General features: G+C 40.8%; 1 protein-coding gene across 3 annotated transcripts; it reads left to right on the plus strand.

The window, feature by feature from the left end:
• The first annotated feature begins 794 nt into the window (after nucleotides 1-794).
• Nucleotides 795-20,326, plus strand: irf2b (interferon regulatory factor 2b). 3 transcript variants are annotated; one of them, XM_072662991.1, is made up of 9 exons: nucleotides 795-995; nucleotides 5,029-5,121; nucleotides 5,368-5,467; nucleotides 5,746-5,922; nucleotides 6,983-7,017; nucleotides 7,179-7,293; nucleotides 8,899-9,045; nucleotides 13,188-13,231; nucleotides 19,309-20,326. In XM_072662991.1, exons 2-9 carry the CDS (start codon nucleotides 5,035-5,037, stop codon nucleotides 19,627-19,629), a joined length of 1,026 nt encoding a protein of 341 aa, XP_072519092.1. In that variant the 5' UTR covers nucleotides 795-995; nucleotides 5,029-5,034; the 3' UTR covers nucleotides 19,630-20,326. The 3 variants fall into 3 exon arrangements, with proteins under 3 accessions (XP_072519092.1, XP_072519091.1, XP_072519093.1); XM_072662990.1 differs by lacking the exon at nucleotides 795-995 and adding an exon at nucleotides 1,245-1,329; XM_072662992.1 differs by lacking the exon at nucleotides 795-995 and adding an exon at nucleotides 4,556-4,816.
• The last annotated feature ends 925 nt before the right edge of the window (nucleotides 20,327-21,251 follow it).

A 21,251-nucleotide genomic window follows, 5' to 3' on the forward strand; every position in this document is an offset into this window, starting at 1 on the left:
AAAGCCTCTTTCCTTGCAGCAAGGATTCTGATGACTCTTTTTCTTATTAATTGAGTTTCTGTTCCTACTGTCTCTCGCTTTAAGAGGCTATAACGAACCACAAGGAAGTGAAAATGAAATTGAGCTTAGCGTGGCGTGCTCTGAGCGTTATGTTTTTTTTATCCCACCCGTATTCCGACACGACCCGCCTCCTCGTCTGTCGATTGCTTATGAACGTAAACTGTGTAGCCAATCACTGCGCAGGATGCGAGCCGCTACAGCCAATAGCTGCGCAGGATTCGGAATACGGGTAGAACGCCCTCTATCCATCTGCGACGACCAGTTCGGTTCAGTTTACCGAACCGATGCTTTTCAATCTGTCCGATTCATAGATTCTTTGATTCACAAATCAAGTCAACTTAACTCTCATCTCCCTCTTAAACGTTCGGTGACGTTTAATTCAGTCAAGGAGTCGTCTGCCCGATATTTCTGCAGCATTAATGGAGTCAGACTTAAAATGCACACATCACAACAGAAACAGGGCAACGGGTATGTGCAGAGACAAATGTAAGCACAGTATGTATCTAGCTAACAGTGTGTGGACAGTTTTATACTTCTTTTTTTCCTGAGGATACTTTCATGTTCATGTTCTATGGTTTAATTTCTGAAGTGTGTTTGACATGTGTAGGCTTACAACACAAACGTGAACAAGTAAAAAGAGTCATTTAAGGTTTGAGAATCGGTCGGATCGATTTTTGTGGAAAGAATCGGTTCATAAGATTGATTCCTTCGCGAGTCGCTAGAGGCTATCGCGAGCAGCGAGCTCAAAACGGGAGGGGATTTCCACTGAACACTGTTTCCTTTACTTGTTTTGCTTTCGATCTGGATACCGAAGTCGGTATAATTTTAAGTTTCCTTTTTTGGTATCGACGTGTACAAAATAAAAGACAGCTCGTTCGCATCCTCGGCGACATTATTTACCCACAAACGAGCCCGAGTTTCCACCAATAGCACAGGTAAAGACGTTTCCGCATTTCTTGTATTTGGCTCGATTATTCTTTAGCCTGTGTAGCAGGAGGGCTCTGTGGATAAGCGCAGAAACGAAAGTGCTGGAGTGTTTTCATCCAGTCGGGATCTGGGAATGTTTATTTTCACTTTTGAAATGACTTGACACTGTGTGGTGGTTGGTGGACGGTGAAGCTGAAGTTTGGGAGCAGTTGACAGGTCGTAGCCAGAGCGACTTGACTGGCGGAGAGAGAGAGAGAGAGAGAGAGAGAGAGAGAGAGAGAGAGCTTTGCTAAATCAATCGCCATTTACAGTGCAGTGGAAATGCTGGTAACGGACGAGAGCGTAAGTCACAACAGGCTTTTCACATCTGCAGACGGCTGACCCCACTGACCACTGACTTGTGTGTGTGTGTGGTTGAGCAGACTGCAGCTACTTTTTTCTTCACATTTATACTGACTCTCTCTCTCTCTCTCTCTCTCTCTCTCTCTCTCTCTCTCTCGGTTTGCTATGTTGGAGGTAAATACTAGCTACAGTGTTCATGTGTTATAAAGGCAGTTCTCGTATCTGCTCTTCTTTAAACCTTTTATCTGCAGTTTTTTTTTTTTGTAAAAGTTATCGTTTTTAACTTCGTGTGACGTCACTGACGCTTCTTCGTGTGTGTGTGTGTGTGTGTGTGTCACAGTCCTCGAAAATGCGCCGAAATAGACGGCGCTTAAATTGTAGCTATACATGATTTTAATGTGTTGGATGGGTGCAAATGGAAAATTCTAGCTTAAACGAGTACAAACCTAAAGTTATAAGAGCTTATGTGTCTTTGTTTTGCAGCTTTCGCCGCTTAAATTGATATTTTGATATTTGGCTGCTGAAACCTGCAGGTCATCCGTGTGTTTCTAGCTCAGAAGGCAGAGCAGAGGAGTAGGAGGAGGAGCAGGGGGTCAAACCAGAGCTGAAGCTCAGATCTCCCTCCCTCCCTCCCTCCTTCAGTTGTCAGTTTGAGCAGAGCACTTACCCCTGCATGGGTTTAAATCATTCCAGTAGTCTGTGGGCTAGACCTGCTGATATACTGTCTGTAACATCAACGGATATCTTGTGAATGTAGCACAGGCCATCTGGAGAAGCCTTGAATAGCTACAGAAGCCACATATTAGTCTTTAGTAGTTACCACATAACCCCAACTGGAATGTGCTTTGTATAGGTATAAGATATATGACAGATATTAGTATATAACCCCAGTGGGCAGTGGTGGCTCAGCGGTTAGAGCACTGGGCTGTTGAAGATGGGGTTGTGGGTTTGAGACCTGGGCCACTGTTGGGTCCTTGAGCAAGGCCCATCACCCTCTCTGCACCCACAACCCACTGCCCACCGCTCCAGACACTTGTGCTCTCTGTCTCACTGTGTGTGTTTGATCACTACTGTGTCTGTGTGTGTACACTATGGCGAATATGGTTGTCTTGTCTTGAATATATGGAATTTTCATATATCCAATATATATATTTGTCAATAATTATATATATCAAGTACATGTGACATATGCATATATGCCAACATATTTGAAATTGTCCATTTTCAAACATGGGCTACATATTTCTGTATGTAAGATGTGAAACACAATATATTTTATTTATAATACTAATATATATATATATATATATATATATGGTTGAAAATGATCGCTGTCACACACAAAAAAACAATGAGATGATAATATGCATCATACTTTACAACATATATGTACTATCATTAATACTTAATTAGATGATTACTCCATATATAGTATGTACATGTATGTATTTAACTACCAATCAAAAATATATGTATGATCCATATATGATGCAGAGGTGTCCAGTATATTATACTTGTGTTTATGTATACAATCTATATATATATATATATATATATATATATATATATATATATATATATATATATATATATATGTAAAATTTGAATTATATGCCCAGTCTTTAATGGTAAACGTTCAAATACGAGCATATATCAGATTTCTATATTGGAATTCATAGTAGTTACTGAATAATGCATTGTAAGATTAATAGTTGAATAACAAACCAGTCCTCAATGAGTTAAATGTATAATTGCTGTGTTTGTATAGATGTGAATACAGTACTATGGTCTCCATATTGGCTTGTGTTTAGTAGTGTCTAAACTTAGAGGTTGTTCTTGAGTAAATAGCGCACTTTTGTAAGTCGCTCTGGATAAGAGCATCTGCTAAATGCCCTAAATGTAAATATAAGACTCAGAGATCATTAGATTAGGATCTGCAATGAATTTAATGAGCAACATAAGGATCACCTGCTACAGTGTAGAGAGCCATAGAATGAGTCAGTGTGTTTTTGTTTAGCGCCTCATAAGTACCGCCGGGGCACTGAGCGAAGCTCGGTCACACAGGCTCCAAATGCTCACAGAACAGTTTGCTTGTTTTACCAACAACGACTGACAGGTGCTGGCAAATCACAGGAAGACATTAAACAGCTCACCAGCTCCAAACGTCCGACTCGCTCCTGCAGTCATGCAACGTTTTAACGGGTTCATTTGTTTATGTTAATCTCAAGTAATGAATGACGATGCACATGAAATGATGATGCTTAGCCAGGTGGTCTTAATTTAACGTTGTGTAACTTGTCATGTTCTGTCATGGTCATATCAGTATTGGCAGATGATTGCATGAAGAAATAGAGGATATTGGACAGCCGTTTATATGTCATGTATTTTTATTTTGCATTTAGGAAGAGCAGAATGTTTATGTGACTTTAAGCTACCGTGCTAATAACTGTAAAATTGTTTGTTGTATTTATCTGCAATGCTAAATGAGTTCCCAATTATTATTATTTTTTTACATATATTAGCCCTGTTTAATGGAATATAGTGCATCGCAGCAGATTAATAACCCCTTAAAAAGCCTATGGACCGCCGGTGGGCTGACAGGTTTCTTTTTGTATTACCAAATAATAGCCCCACCAGAGTAATACACCTTAGTGTGTAATAAGCCTTTCTGTGTTAAGAGCTTATTTGTTAACTGGTCTTATTGTGCTCATATCTACTGGTGCATTGTGCTGGTTCCACTTCATCAAACCATTTTTATATTATGTAGCGTGTAAAGGTTTTTAACTGTTGCAAGATTAGCTTATATGTTGGCTGGTAAAAGAACTGCATTAGCTTTGTTCAAGCTCCTCACTTTATCCAGACATTGTTCACAACTGTGTTGTTCACTTTATCCAGACATTAAGTCAGATGCCTCGGTGTGAAGCCAAACTGTTTACTTGAAAAGTTATCTCTGTCCGTTGTGTGAGTTGTAGACTGTTTCTGAATGAGTATGCTAGCTCACACAAATACATTTTGGAAGTTCAAAGACCCAGATGAGTCAAAGTAGTTTTGTGTACACTATATGCCCAAATGTTCACATTCAGCCACTTTGAATGTATGGCCTATAGAACAATAGGACTTTCTGGAGCAGATAAACATGAACCTATTACCACCATGTCTAATGCCAGACATGGGCTAGAAGGGTGCAAATCCCCCCCCCCCCCCCCCAACATTGAGCTGTGTAGCAGTAAAACTGTGTTCTCTGGATTGGTGGTTGGTGCTCCATCCAACACTTTTGGGATGAGTTGGGAGTTGGGGATGAGGTGGTATCTCTCTTGGTGCTGAATGCAAGCCAATCTTCACAACAATGCTCCTCCAGAATATAGTCAGAGACAGTTACTCCACCAAAAGCAGGATCAACTCTTGAAGCAGTGAATGAGCAGGTGTCCCAATACTTTTGTCCATATTGAAGAGATCCAGTTCAAATCTGAGAACCCACCAAAACAGGGTCAGTATTCCCAAGTAAGTGGTATTCCTTGGCAAGGCCAAGTGCTGCATGGGGGCTTATTTCCTGTACATAATAAAGAAATCTGTTGCCTGTAGAAGAGCTGTAGCTATCTAAGGATGACATAGTCCAGATGACTATTTGTGTGTGTGTGTGTGTGTGTGTGTCTCTTTCCCTCTCTCACTCTGCCTCTCCCCCCCCTCTTCTGTCCATAGGCCACTATGCCCGTGGAGAGAATGCGCATGCGGCCATGGCTGGAGGAACAGATAAACTCGTGTAAAATACCAGGGCTCAAGTGGGTCAACAGGGTAGGCACACTGCTGGTTCTTATATATATGCAGTAACCTTACTGTAAATATACAATGACCTTTTGACCTTTCAGCTCCTTCCCAGAAGCATACATTCTTAGGATGTCCATGATGTTCTAACATGCATGTATCTAAGAACTGTTAACTACGCATAAATGCACATGCAGACACCCCCCAAAACAGGAGTATGTGTACCACATGATGAAGCCTGTGGCGTGAGCTGTGTCGAACATTGTGCACTTGCAGGAGAAGAGAATTTTCCAGATTCCATGGATGCATGCTGCAAGGCATGGCTGGGACGTGGAGAAAGACGCACCTCTGTTCCGAAACTGGGCCATACACACAGGTACAACACGTAGCATAGCATGCACAGATACAGACTATTCAAACAGTCTTGTCACTCATTTGACATTCATGCACTCTGTCACCTACGGGATTTTTGACTGTCTGGATGACTTACATACTCACTCACCCCCTCTGTTACTCACAAACACACACAGACACAGTGTCAAATGCACATACTATTGAGTGTGCCCTGTGGGTTTTCTTCACATTACTTTCCATATCTGCAGGATACACAATCCGATATAGTCTTTGATCTCCTTTTATTCATACAATATTCAGGCAAATATCAACCAGGGATGGACAAGCCTGACCCTAAAACGTGGAAGGCGAATTTCCGCTGTGCTATGAACTCCCTGCCTGACATTGAAGAGGTGAAAGATAAGAGCATCAAAAAAGGAACCAACGCCTTCAGAGTTTACAAGATGCTGTCAGCGTCTGAGAGACAGTCAAAGAGAGGTTAGTGTCTGTTTTCCGCACAGCCATAAACACACTTTCACACACAGTTCGCAGGTCAACAGATTTGCTATTGATTGGAAAGTCAATTGCTGTAATTGAATGCCTCTGTGAGCATATAGTACTACTATTACTACTACTGTTATCAGCACCACCACTATTACTACTACTGTTACCAGCACCACCACTATTACTACCACTCTTACTAGCACCACCACTATTAGTATGACACCTATTACTGCTACCATCATTACTACTACTACTACTACTACTACTACCGTTGCTAACACTACCACTACTACTAATACTGTTACCAGTACTACCCATACTACCACTACAATTACTACTACCCCTACTACCACTACTGTTACTACTACCCTTACTACCACTACTATTACTACCACTACTACTACTGTTTTCCATCATTGTTACTACTACCAATACTAAGACTACTACTACTACTGCTACTGTTACATCACTAGTACTACTACTACTACTACTACTACCGTTACTAACACTACTACTACTGTTACCATCACTAGAACTGCTACTTCTACTAACACTACTACTGTTACCACTAGCACTACTTTTACCATCACCACCACCACCACTATTGTTACCACTACCACCACCACCACCACCACCACTACTACTACTACTACTACTACTACTACTACTACTGCTGCTATTACTATTACTGTTATTACTACCACTACAGCTACAACAATAACAGCAACTATTACTAATACTACTGTTATTACTACTACCACAATTACTACTACTTATTCTACTGTTACTACTACTACTACTACCACCATTACTGCTATGACTTTGACTACTGTTACTACTACTAATAATAATACTGTTACCACTACTAATACAAATTCAACAATATCAACTATTATTTATACTACTGTTACCACTACTACTACTGCTACTACTACTGCTGTTACTACTACTACTACTGTATCACTTCTACCACTACAACTACTTCTATCACCACTACTATGACTTTTACTAGTGCAGGATTATAACTTATGAACCTTTGCTTTCTTTTTCTTAGGAAAGAAGAGGTTAGATAAGGAAATGAAGATAAAGGTAAGATCCTGACATTTGATACATCACTCTCAGGCACAAATCATTTCAGTTGCACTCTCGTGCTAAGAATAACAATCTCCTGTAGTGCTCACATTGGAGGAAAAGAGCATGACTGGTGTGTTGGGCCTTCCAAGGTTTGTGACTGAGTGTTTGTCCTGCAGGAAGAGCAGCCGTGCCCTGTGTCCTCTGCCTGGGAGAGCACCAACGGCTCGGCAATGAACACGGGAGGAGGAGCAGTCACAGTCAAACAGGAAGCGGACCAACCAGCGGCCACTGGTACAGCTAAGCAATGCACCCTCAACGTACACAGTCATGCATGACCGAAAACACAGTCATGCACACCCCTCTGTTCTGGAGTCGTGTCGCTACAGATTGAGCATTTTTCATATGAAAGACTACTTTGGTTCTGGATAAGAGCTCTCGTGTTCAGACTTGTCCTTATTTTTTTAGTTTGTCAGCTTGACGTAGCTCCACCCCAGGCAGACATGCAAACTATTTAATTTGGTTCAGTGGAATTCTATTTGTGTGGTGCTTTTTTATATGGCAGCTGTGCAGTATTCTGGATTCATGCTTTTAAAAATAAAGGTGCTTTGAGTGATGCCATGGAAGAACCAGTTTTTGGTTCTCTAAAGAAGACCATGTTTTTAATATGAAGAAGTGTGCCAAACCTATAATTGGCAAAGACACCTTATATCAGGTCATGGTTTTTTTAGACCTTTTTTGGAACCCAAAGTGGTTCTTCTATGCCGTCACTCAAAGAAACATCTGAAGCACCTTTATATTTAGAATGCAGAGTCTAAATCAGCAAGCAGATGATGGTATTGAAGGGAAATAAACTCTATGAGTATGATGTTTTAAAGAAGAAACCCATCCACCTCTGAGCACTGGACTGACAAAGTTATCGCCAGTCACATGTGCCTACACTATTTTTGGCTCTTGTGGCACATTTACATTCTTAGAAATGAAAAGATTTGATTGTGTGTCACTGGAATATTCAACTCTGCTCATTGTTCTAAAAGTGGGGCAAATGACATGGCTACTCTGGCCCATTAAAAGCCTGCTCCAAACCATTATTCCCGTACAGGTTATTTTAGGCCTGTTTTCAGCAGTGTGACTCAGTCTGTTGTTGAAGATTGCCTGGCTGATAAAAACACAAAGACAGTATTCTTCGTTTCTTTCCTCATTTTATCTTTTTTCAATCTTTAATGGATTGGATCCGGGTATTACATGTTGCAGTTTGTTTGCAGATGAAAAATTACAGATACATTATTGACAATAATTTCCCTCAGTTTCCAGTGGATGTAAAAGCACACACAGGTAATTTTATTGTAGGCTGTGACTCTTTGTGGCTTTTGACTGCTATAGCTGGTGCACAGCCACCATAATTCTGATGAAGGGTGAGTGTGAAGTAGGATTGAAACTTGTTGCCTTCACAGGATACCTGCTTCTGCATTTATCTAGTATGGTTTCTAGTATACATTATATTATAATATCATTCAAATACTTACACCATCCCCCTACCAGCATACTTGGCTTTTCCTCCAGGAGCAAAGAAATACACAAAAAGCTGATCATAGCAGAATGATTAGTTTCATTGATACATCAGCACACACAGCAGATCTATGCCTGTTTGTCCTCAGGGTATGACCTACCAGGAAATGCCTGCTTTAATTATTTACACCATTCTCTTTCCCGCAAATCTCATAGAGGTATACCAGTCTGACCTAAAGTGAGGAATTCTGTATCAGCTACCACGTGCGTCCTCCAAGTAGCCCCTTTCCTACATACGCGGACACACACAGACATGCGCATATCTGCATCGTCAGTTCCCTCTTGTGTGTTCTTCATATTCACTTTCTATTCCTTGTTTCTCTTCCACAGAAGTGGGTGGCCGCAGCCCCTCAGAAGACCACCTGATCATCCCAGAGGTGTGTCAGACCATTGAGGTAATGACGGAGAATGAGGAGCAGGCAGTGAGCTCCAGCCATCCCTACCCTCTCCAGATCTCTCCAGTGTCCTCATACGGAGGTCTGTCTATCTCTCTCTCTCTCTCTCTCTCTGTCTGTCTCTCAGTTTTAAAGCGAACACTAGTAAGCATGCCTCCATTTGCATAATGCTAATTGTTGACTGTTTGACTTTGTTAACTGTGAGCAACATTAGTCTTTCTACTTTAAGTTGGATTAGATTCACCTGGGGAAGTGCTCTGATCATCAAGTGATATGCAGTGTTAATCCAGTATGACTCAACCCAAACTATGAATCAAACTCTGTGATGGATGAGTTAGCATCAGGGATAGCCGTATCCTCTTACAAGCTTTGTGACCTTATGTGGTTTCACACCCAGCTGTATCTAACATAGCGATCCTTCCTCAAGAAAACTGTAAGCCACAAGTAACTGAGTCAGTTAGTCACTATATGCAATGCTTGGTAATCTATTGGTGCATCTCAAGGTGCATCTCAGTACTAGACATGATTCTAAAACGCAGCATTATAGCATTAGCCACACTGATGGCAGCAATGAGCTGGTTTACATCTGCCATTAACATGCGTTTTGTAACCGGATAGTATCTGGATACACTTTGACCTGTTTCCAGTATGACCAGATGAGATCCGATTTCACTTTCCAGCGTAAAAAACAAATAAACATGTACTTAGTTTTCAGTTTAACTTGAAAATGGTAGTTTCTCATCAGGATGGTCTGACTCTGGGAGACTGTAAACACTTTAGAGGAACGGAGGGGGTTCTGCAACGCAGTGGAACAATATAGATGGTTCACTTTTTAAACCGCAAGGGAACAAACCCTGTAATACTACCATCGTCTACCAATAAATAAGCACACAAACAGAATTAAAGAACAAAAAGTGAGGGACATAGAGAACACAGGCTAGAGAGAGAGCAAGACAGAAGCCAAGATTTACAGTAAAAATGACTTTTTTCCTGACAGATGTATATCTGCTTTCCTAACTGCAGAAAAGGGAAAGCCGACATAAAGAAAATGCGTTCAGTTTATTCTTGAGTGAGCCGGACATAATCCGAGCACGGTGCATCCTGGTGTTGTTTACACCTGGCTTTGTAAATGGTCAAGAGAAATATGAACTTAATCCGATGACTAGAATCAAGGTGCTCAGTATGTCTCAAAGTTATCTTACCAATTCTTTTGTAGTCTGCATTTCTAGCCTCCCCTACAATGGGTGCGCACACTATACCAAACTCTACTGCCTTAGCAGTGGATCTACATAATTCTAGTGATAAGCACCCTTTCTGGACGCCCTTGGGTGCCTAGGCCTGATTGAGCTTGTTTATTGGACATGAAGAGTTCCCGATCCATTCAAGCCAACACAATTTCTTTGTAGCCTAGGTTAGAGTACAGGATTTAACCAGCCGCAGATTTGGCTTCGCTTCCTACATCATATGCAGGCCCATTAGGGATTTACACCGCCCCTATCTGAGAATCTCCACCAACTACCTTTGACCTGCAATGATAGGCTTATTTCTGTGATACTAAAAGCACAGGTTCTGCAGGTCTTGTTAACATTAGCTTTAGCTTTCTGAGCTAATGTAGGACAGCCTGGTGTGGAGGACACACACAACAGCCTATGTCACATGTGTATACTCTCCTGTTGGTCTGTTATGTTTACCAGTTTTGATTTTGCTCCGTCAAGGTTCAGGTAGCTCCACTAGGTATGTCCAAATGTTTGTGGACACCCTTTCTAATGAATGCATGTGTAGAGAAGAATTGCCAATAGAACAGGACTCTCTAGAGCAGGTAAGCACGGTGTCTAATGTCAGACATGGGCTAGAGAGGATAAAGCCCCCCAGCATTAAGCTGTGCAGCAGTGGAATGATGGTGCTCCATCCATTGCTTCTGAGATGAGGTGAGGAGTTGGGGATGAGGTGGGGTGGTGATCATTCAACATCCTGACCTTGCTAACGCTTTTGTCGCTGAATGCAATCAAATCCTCACGCCAATGCTCCAAAATCTAGTAGAAAGCCTTGCCTGGACAGAAGAAACTTTTTCCTTATTCCAACAAAAGCAGGAGAGAGCAGGTGCGCCAGTACTTTAGCTTAGCTTGTGATATTACTAGCGGCTCATTATCACTTAAAGAAACAGGCACTAAAACTGGCCGTCTTGAGCAGGGTTGTGGACCTAGGCATGTCACAGACATTTCATCAGGCCCCTGGGGAACTGTGTTTACATGTGGAAAAGGGGGATAATACAGCATGTCACCTTTGAACCAAAGGAGATGGAAAGGGCAGATTTGAGTGGATTATGTTCTGTAACTTGCGGTTCTCAGAGCTCTATCAATAATAATAGTCCAGTTCAAATCAACCATATGGTAATATCACACAACTGTCTGCTGTATTGTTAGTGTTATTGATGGTGGGCCCTGTTGCTTAAAGCTGTATAGTGTTTCAGCCCATTCTAGGTGTGGTGTTTTTAGAAAAATTACATACATATTTTATCAGTCAAATGCTTCCAAATTACATTACAGGGGTAAAACTAATCCAGCTTGAGTAAGGCTTTAGGCTCTTATTGCCTAATGCTTTTGGCTACTAAGGCATGTTTTTTTTCCCCCAGCACATCCAAGGCCCAATAATAATCGAGAAATTCATGCTCACCTCTGTAATGTGCTGCTACACACTTTTGTGAAGTATGGTTATGATCTTTGCTCTGTGCTTCCCCATTTATACCATTTCATCATTACCCTGATGAGCACCTTTTCAGAACATTCTGAACCGTCGACAGTCAGCGTTTGTGGTCTTTGCAGAACGCAGAGTTTATTAGGTAGGAACATGGAACAGAAAATGTCTTGCAGAAAGTGTTTTGCAGGAAACTCTGCTTATTTACAATGGAATTACTGCATTCAGTCTCGAGCCATTGTTCTTTCGAAATAATCGAGATTCCCCACAGACCCCGGTTTGCATGTCTGACTCACGTTTTCAGTAACAGTGCGTCTCTCAGTGCCCACAGGGGTTAACTTCTCTCAGGCTGGCTGTACTCTAACCAAGGTCATCGGCTCCATGTTTATTGCTGTGGCCTTACCTCTGTACTGAAGCTCGGCCTGCCTCGGCACATCAGAGAGGAGAGAGTTAATGTGTAATCCTCACTGTTTTACACTTTTCTTGAAGGGAGATTTTCAGGGCCACGGCTGGACTGTGCAAATCAGGTTAAAGTTATTTGCCTGTGAACGCCGACTTACATACAGGCGCATCGGTCTTTGGCAGCCTGTTGTTAACCACAGGCTTGAACGAAAAGTCCCGGCAGGTGTGTATTTTTAATGAGCAGCAGCTTTTCTCTTCTAAGAAAGCCTTGGAGGTTTGAGGGTGGGGAGTGTGTGTGTGTGTGTGTTGCGGAGTGCTTTACTCAAGTGCACTGTGGCTGCGATGTTCATGATTAATCCAAGCGGGGTTGTTTTATTTATTTTATTTTTTTCACTGCTGCTCTGTGCCAAATTTGAAAGTTGTTTTGGTTGCCTCATTCACCTTACCTGAAAAGCCACAACACGCAGAAGTGCTTCCATGCGTGCACTTGAATCATGCGGTTACCATATTCTCAAAAATAAAGGAGGTCCTTTGAACGATGCCATATAAGGTTCCATAAAGAAGAAGAACCTTTTGTGAAGGACCTTTAAAATGGTAATAAAGGTTTACATCAAGGGTAAATTCTGTAGACCTTAAAAGGTCCTTCCCACTCTTCATGCCTCTGTTGCAGTGGTTCTTCTATGGCATTGCTCAAAGAGCCATTTCAAGCTCCTTATAGCCTTTGTGGTTCATATGTGGAACCATATCATATCATGTGTATCTAACTAAGACATCTAATACATCTAAGAAATATCAATAGGCCTCATACATCAACGTGGACATTGCTATTCAGTTATGAAGTTTAGGTTTCCTGTATGTTGGGACAACGATTTTATCTCAGTTTATCTAGTGAGAGTGAGCACTTGAGGTGTGATACATACAGCAGTTGTTGGCACTTGTCATGACTAAGCTTATCCTTTCAGTCGGTGTGGAACGTTGTAAGCTCTTTACACCTGGGGAGAGACAAGCTAGTTTTTCATCCATTGCTTACATTCTTTTTCTAACCCACCCTCTTTTTTGTCCTCAGTAACCTGTCTATCAGGAAATCCTTGACTAATCTGTCTTTCTCTCCCTCTACTATGTTCACAGAGAGCGATACTGACAGTGTGCAGAGCGAAGAAGACACCAAAGAGGTACGTACAGAGCCTACCAAAGCAAAGTGAGCTTCAGAAAGCTCAATGTGGTCTGGATTGTGAGTATATCACTGGCACAGGCCCAATACAATGAGCCTGACTGATGGTAATAGTGTTGCAAGCAAGGAAATAAAAAATACGCAGCTGCCTCTTTAAGATTACGTCAGAGCAGTGCCCAGAATCCACTCGTGGCTTGCTGTCTGCTTCCTGTAATGTTCGGAGGCGCGTGTTTGTGTCTTGGTAGAGCCAAGAACTGACTGACTCCTGATCAGTGGTGTGATTTGTGTGCACTGCACAGACACTAAGATGAGTTAAACAGAGCTGATCCAAGATTTGTAACTGGGTAGCCGGATCTTTGTGGTGTAGTTCAGGCCTCAAACATACCTCTCTGTACTCACAGCTAGTTTTCACTTTTCAGAGCTCTTTTTCCAGAGTCTGTCATATGTGTTCTGAGTAATACAGTAGAAGCCAGAGCATTGCAGGGATGTAGATGTACCCACTTCCTTTTTTTGCAAGTTTAGGAGCTTAGACCACACAGTGGAGTTTCTGGTGGCTCTGTGGACACCAGCATACACAACATTTGGCTCAACCCCTATTTTCAGTTCCCATCCTTTTGAGCTGTGATGCAAACCAAGAAAATGAGGGGGAGGAAGGAGGGAGGGAAAGCCCATGGAGTGACGTTAAACATATTGCAGCCTGCTGGAAATGTACTTGAAAATGTTTTTAAAAAAGGCCTCTCATGGAAAGTGTGTTTATTTATCTCTTCTTGGATTAGGGTTTACAGAATATGTAGTGCTGGGAAGAATTGTTCCTTGATGGTTACGTGCAAAACCTCTGTGGTTCACCAGACACTAGAAATGCAACTGTTAACCCTACAGTCGACTGGTATCACCAGAGAAGGTGTTCTTGAAAGGGCAGAAACCACATTTTGATATAGTATGTGAAGACAGTTAAAGTTCACCTCTGTATGGTCTATACCTGACTATATTGTTTTTGTGATTTCACATAAACCAATACATTTACATATATCCTACCAGGGAGGGTTTTTTTCCAGCAACGTGAGTGAAACAGAGCCTTTACTTAATAAAGTCTAATGTTTTGACATACCTTTATTAACTACAAAGTATTATATTTTCAGGAGAACCGAGGCTGCTCAAATTTGTCTTTATTTGAGATGTATATATTAACAGAATTTAGATATTTGCGTGGATTTGGTTTCGGCTTGTTTATAAAAACTACAAAAACAGTTCACTCCTCATAAAGCTTGTTGGAAATTGATCATCTAGAGTCATTTTGATGAGTTATTTGTATTGATTAGATTCACAAGGATATTTATAATATGTTCTATAATACTTGTAATTGTAATAACCCTTAATTGGCTATATATGTTAGGTTTTTAGTGTTATCTGGTTTTAGGACTTTTATTCTAAAATCCTTCTTGTTTTTCCTGTGGTACTGACATCCTCAGCCCTCTCCCCAGTCTCATGTCTTTGTTCATTACAAGCAGAAGCGTCATTCTGAGCAGTCCAGCTCCTGTGTTGCTCAAAAACAGCAAAAACAACACAGTTGGGACTGTCTGTATGTCTGTGTCTGTCTGTATGTGTGTGTGTGTGTGTGTGTGTGTGTGTGTGTGTGATCCCCCATGTCGTCGCAACTCGTCACGCTTCTCTGGGCAAACAAGCTTCGGTACTACGCAAAACAAAGTTACGGCACGTTTTTAGAATTTTGATATCGACTTGGTACCAAAGTGTCGGCTCTTGTGATATCCCTAGCTGTATCCCACAGCTGTTTAGACCGTCCATTGGCTTTGACATTATAAGTAGTGTTTCAACCCGGACTGGCTCAGGGAACGGCTGAGTCACATGACTGGAAAGCCTGAAAAACAAATCTCAGAAGTACACACACAGACCACGATGTGATGCCACCAGACGTGTCTTTCTTCACACGTGTGCCCACATAAACAAAAACCCAGAGCATAAATGACCGACCCACAGGCTTAAAGAGTCATAACAGTAGCGCTAATGTTCCTCCTTCACCTCTGCCCACTGCTAAGCTTGCTCGCACTTGTCTCTGAACTCTCTCTCTCTCCCATCTGTTTGAGAGCTGACTTTAGACGTGACTGGGAGCCCCTCCCTAAGCAGCACAGACTGGCGGGAAAACACAGCGCCTCCGCCTCCTGTCCCATCACAACAGACATGAGGCAGACAATCAGAACAGAGGTCATTTACATATATCATATGTATATATGTGCCTTACCACACAGTAACAAAAGCCATCCTGTTAAATTCAGAGGTTGGAAAACTGTCACAAGAGCTTGAAAACTGTCACAAGAGGTTGAAAAATGTCACAAGGGCACACCATGTCATTGCTAAAGTGTGCTAGATTAGTTACAAGCCAGGTCTATGAGTTGCTTCATGTTCAAAAATTAATTCTGACTGTTCGCATATTTAAAATACTGTATCATAAGTGCATCTTAGGGACACAATACAAGGAAAAAACATTAAAACAGTGGAACAATATGAGTTCAGAACAGCAGTGTAAATTAAAATTCCTCTTTGAGGCTGTTGCTGGTGTTAGTAGATGAGGATTTGCATCCTGAGGCCACAGGTTTGGGGGTTGCTCTGTGTCTAGAATCCAGTTTTGGTGTTCAAAGCTGTAATTCTCTCGTTGTGGGAAACGCGCCTGCTTGCCAGTGAAGCAGAGCTGAGCATTTTTATGGCCTCACCACGCTTTTGTGCCATTCATCACAATCACTTTAAACCTGATTTACAAGTGCTGAGGAAACCGGTTTGCATTTGCACTTAGCTGCAGCAGGGTGATAAGGTACTGGTGACCAGCAATAACAATTGAACCTGTAATAAATAACCAGAGTTAAAGGAAGTGCTCCTTAGAGACAGTGTATCAGTTTGTGTTCTATTAACTAACTGTGTGAGCCAGAAAGAGGTGTGTGTGTGAGAGAGAGAAAGTGTGTACAAAGGCTCTTTGTAAGCAGGAATGAGTATATATATAATATAGGGATGCACAATATTGGAAAAGAATGACATTAAAACATAAAAAAATACAGGAATTTTCACCAGATTGCACCAAAATGAAGCAAAAGTCAATTATCCAACATGTTATGATGTTGATACTACACTCTGTGTATTCATGATTTGATTAAAATGAATGATATTAGGCGAAGATAACCAGCCTCTGGTATATATGTCATGGAAAAAAAGTTATAGCATGACATGTTAGATTAATAATTTGATAATTTGACATTGCATATCCTGCGATGTGACTACACATATGGTATTTTGGGCACCTGCACACACACATGACTCTCTGGAGCAGATAAACATGAACCTACTGGCTGCATGTCTAAAGCTAAGCATGGGCTATAGAGGTGTATAAAGCCCCCCTAGCATTGAGCTGTGGAGCAGTGGAACTGTGTTCTCTGGAACAATGAGTTGGTCCAGAGTTTGGGAATTGCGAATGAGGTGGGGTGTTAATCATCCAACATCCTGACCTTACTAACGCTCTTGTCGCTGAATGCAATCAAATCTTCATAGCAGTTCTCCAAAATGTAGTCAATGTAAAAAGATTTTATTCCAAGTCATTGTGAAGAATTTCCACTGGCCCATTCACCATGAGATTTGAATGAACCATTCAAATGTATACTGTATGTATACTGTGTGTGTGTGTGTGTATGTGTGTGTCATGGTGCAAGTGTTTGTGTGTGTAGTGTGTGTGAGGGCGGGTGTGAGGTTTCTCTGCATTCCAGTGAGCAGATGAATCATGCACAGTTCAACAGAAGGAAGAGCAGTTTACTCCAACGTGGCAAAAGCAGTATAGAATAACAAAAGGTCTCGACTACTGAGCTCTGCTTCCCACAACTCTTAGAAGCAGCACTTAGGGACTTAGGATTACCGATTTACATCTTGTGTCACATTGTCACCTATGAAAAGGAATTTACTCACTACGTATGTCATTGTTTCAAACCCTGTAGAGTAAAGTAATTCCTGCACCTGTAATGCCTGGAAGCTAAGCGCACTTTGCTCAGATACAATGATATGTTGGTTTTGTGGAGCTCTCAATCACGTCTTCCTGAAAAGACATGCCGAGACACAGGCTTTCATTAGGCAGGTCGTGTTTCAGGGTTAAGTCAAACAGTAAACGGAATATCTGTATCAAGAGTACAGAGTTCTGCAGAGGTCTATCTTTGTTGTGTTGTAGATGATGCTTAGATTAGATTATTTTTATGCCTTGCAGAAAAAGACATGTTGAGAAGTGAAGTCATCTTAAATGTACTAAATATATATAATTACTGTCAGAGCAAAGCCTTTTGGTCTAGAATGTTCATTTATTCAGGCAAGAAAAAACGTTTGATGGACAGTAATTTAATAAGATTTTGTTTTATATATTTTTGGATCATTTGTATTGATTCATTTGCCATAAAATGTATATACAATATTAATGGCAGGATATTTTCAAATGATAAAAAATAGAGATACAAGATTTTTGTTTCAATTGTGATGATAACTAATTATGCTGACACTGTTTTAAGAATATTTAGATTATTAAGTCTAAGACTATTTACTACTGGAGATGCACCAATATTAGAATTGTAGGCCAATGCAAAAAATATTGGGACACTTTTTTCATCAACACCAACCTTATCACAGAAGTATTGAATGGAGCACCATCATTAAAAAGAACACAGTTCCACTGCTCCACAGCTCAATTTGCGGGGTGGGGGGCTTTATGCCCCTCTAGCCAATGCCTGGCATTAGGCATCGTGCCTGTAGGATCATGTTTATCTGCTCCAGAGAGTCCTATTGTATTGGCAGTGCTTTTCTACAACTTAAAGTAGCTAAATGCATTCATTAGAATGGGTGTCCACAAACATTTGAACATATAGTGTGTTGTTATTGTTTTTTATTGGGATTCTGTTGATCCATTCGCCATGACATCTTCACTGAATTTAAAGAGCAGCTGGTATTTTCAAATGATAAAAAATAGAGATACAAGGTTTTTGTTTCAACTGTGATAATCTCTAATATTTATCATAACACTGACACTGTTAAAAGAATATTATGATTAAGTCTAAGATTATTTAACATTGGAGATGTTGGAATATTGTAATTGTAGACCAGCTCAGATGTGTGATGTTGATGTTGTGCCTGAATCTACCTGGATTTGCATTATTGAGAAATATAATTTGTAATTTGTAGACTTATCATTTATTAATGTAGTATTACTAAGGTAGTAAATAAAAAAAAAAGTGCAGCTCTTTTAACTCTGTACCTTAAGTACCCCAACAGCACATTCACATTCTGCTCTTCTAGAGTACATTAACTGCATCATCTAATAAATATAGGTCAAATCTAGACATCTGTCTGATGCCAATTTTTTATTAAAGCAGTAAGCTGCTGACACAGATTCTGTTCCAGTGTTATTGTCCTTATTTAAAATATTTTATGAGCTAGTTCCTGGATAGGGATTAGGCATAGTCTCAGACTATACTTCTTCAAACACTGGACCTAGACTGTCAGCAGTCTTATCTCTGAAAATACATACACAAAAATGTTTGTTAACCTGCTCAGAATGCATTCAAATTTCCATGTGTTTCACCAAGACAAATCAATGTTGTTTAGAGCACAGTAAACATTGTTTTTAAAACATGGTTACACAGAATTTTGTTAGATTTGTAAAAATATAGACTTTGACATGGATTTATGAAAATGACATCAGTGACAGTCTAAATTCAGTGTTGCTTAGCAGTGTTAGGCTAATCTCCCATTGTAACCTAAAGAAGCACATGTCAGATATCAAACATGTCTTAGCTGATTAACAGCATTTGAAATAAGTCATAAATCATGGGGATTTGATTTTTTCATCAAAAAAAATATTTAAGATGATATCATGTTAAATAATGCTTTAAGATTTTGCCAAAATATCATATTTGCAGTGAGTGGCATTAATATCGCCCTTCTTGCAAAAGTATTTCTGTCCAAGTCCAAGTTAGTTATGCTTGCGTATGGATTATGAATTTCGATTTAGAATCTAATTGAATCCAATTTTGTTCTGTTCTGCAGCATGTGCGCCCTGTATGGGGAATGAACCCTGTGGATACAAAGCAAGTCGTGGGCAGCTCTGGGATGCGGACGTCCTTACCCGGCATGTCAACTTTCATCAGCCCAACCAAGCCCAACTTTAGGATCACCACCGTCCGAGACCATTCTCCTCTTTCCCTTCATGGCCCCAACAGCAGCGGGGGATCATGGAGCATCCTAAACCCTCCTGGCCATCCTGTTTCGCACCCCCCTGGACCGTCCAGCCAACCCCCAGTCCCAGAGAAACGGGCCAGCGTCATCATGAAGACATCAGACGTCTCCAAATCTGTCAAAAGCTGCTGAGGAAGACCATTGGTTCCTGAGTCCTGAGCCTATAGTCCTGAGGCTATACTTGACTTTACAACAGAGCAGAGACCTGGGCAGCAATACGTTGTCCCCAGTCAAGGACCTCAAAGCCTTCATAAACTGTTATGAAGAATGTCTGGCTGGCTGAGCAGTTTGTCATAGCCATGAGTGAGGATATCTGTCCTATTACAGGGGAAAGTGCATTCTCCAAATGCAACCCTAGGCCTTAAATTCAGGGAGAGGTCCAGTACAGTACAGAAAAGTACAGTACAATGACGTTGATCTCAAAACTGCCATTATCAGGGGTGTTTCCATCTCTTGTGGAATCTGTATATAGAGGAGCGTCCGAGGCATCAGCTTTAGCACCTTATAGAAAAGCACTGAATGAGATAATCTGTGGCCTTTTTTCTGTCTCCGTAAAACCAGGAGGAGGAGAAGCTTTGTTTGTTAATCTGTGGCTCAGCAACCAAAGACTGCACTCGACAACTCAAGATAACTAACTAACTCAGCCATAGGCCAATCTGTCGTTGGGTTTAAAGGGAATTTAAAGTGGATTTTTTTAATTATTATTCTTTATTTTTGATTGTGAACAACAAAAAGCACTTATTTTCTGTTGTTTATTTTCCAAGTGCATCGATATTATGCTTTCTACTGTATGTGTGAACAGAAATGTACATAAACAAATTTTGCTCAACAGTGCTGTGAAAAAGTATTTGCTCCCCGATATGGTTTTCTGCATTTTCTGCTTTTTCTTTTGGCTTATTTTTTTAGGCCAAATGCTTGTAAGCATGAAAAGGATAAATGTAGCCTTGAACACAAGGGCAAAATACGAATAGACTAATTACTTTTTAATTTATTCATGAAAGATGCCAATGCTCAGAGCCATGCGTGAAAAAGTAGTTGCCCCTTTACTGTGCAACAACTATGTTGGCATTTAGTTAGTCCTGCTGGAACTACGGGACCTTTGGTCCTTTCTTTCTGGAGCAGGTTTTAGACCTGTGCTTAAAAAGCCTATTCATAAAAATGACACTTTGCACAAGTTTTAATATTTTTTATGACTTTTCTTTGTGGACCATTCTAGTGTGTAATTACTTGAGTGCTTTGTGTCCTTTTCCTGTTGTAGGACTGTATTTCTGCAGCTCGCCAGCCTTAGCAGTGTGCAGTGTTGAGTCAACAGCTGAAGTCATAATGCAGCAGAGCAGCTTCATAAAAGAAGGCCGGAGCATTAGCCATTCTTAATATTGGGCAGGTTCTTGCTATCTGTCCGTAAGACATTGTTCTAGATGTCCTGAGGACCGTGTAGATGCTTCTGGGCAGCCTAAGACCCCTAAAATTTCATTTCTCTTCAGTGTCCACTCTGAGCTTGTGGTTGTATTTTGTAGGTTAGGTGATACTCCTGGAAAACATGCTTCGGACTAGGGTCGGAAACGATTGTTCTCACTGATGCTGATTCTTACTTCTTTGTTTTTTTTCATCGCAAATGTATGAAATGTATGCTGAGCCAGGACGGAACCTAAAAGGAAATTCTTCTAGTAATACGCACAAATAATCCATAGAAGTGTGTTGAGTTCCGTATGTTAACGTCAGGTGGCACACATGTAAAATGCAGCCTATCAACC

The sequence above is a fragment of the Salminus brasiliensis genome, chromosome 19, assembly GCF_030463535.1.
Source record: "Salminus brasiliensis chromosome 19, fSalBra1.hap2, whole genome shotgun sequence".
NCBI classification, from domain to species: domain Eukaryota; kingdom Metazoa; phylum Chordata; class Actinopteri; order Characiformes; family Bryconidae; genus Salminus; species Salminus brasiliensis.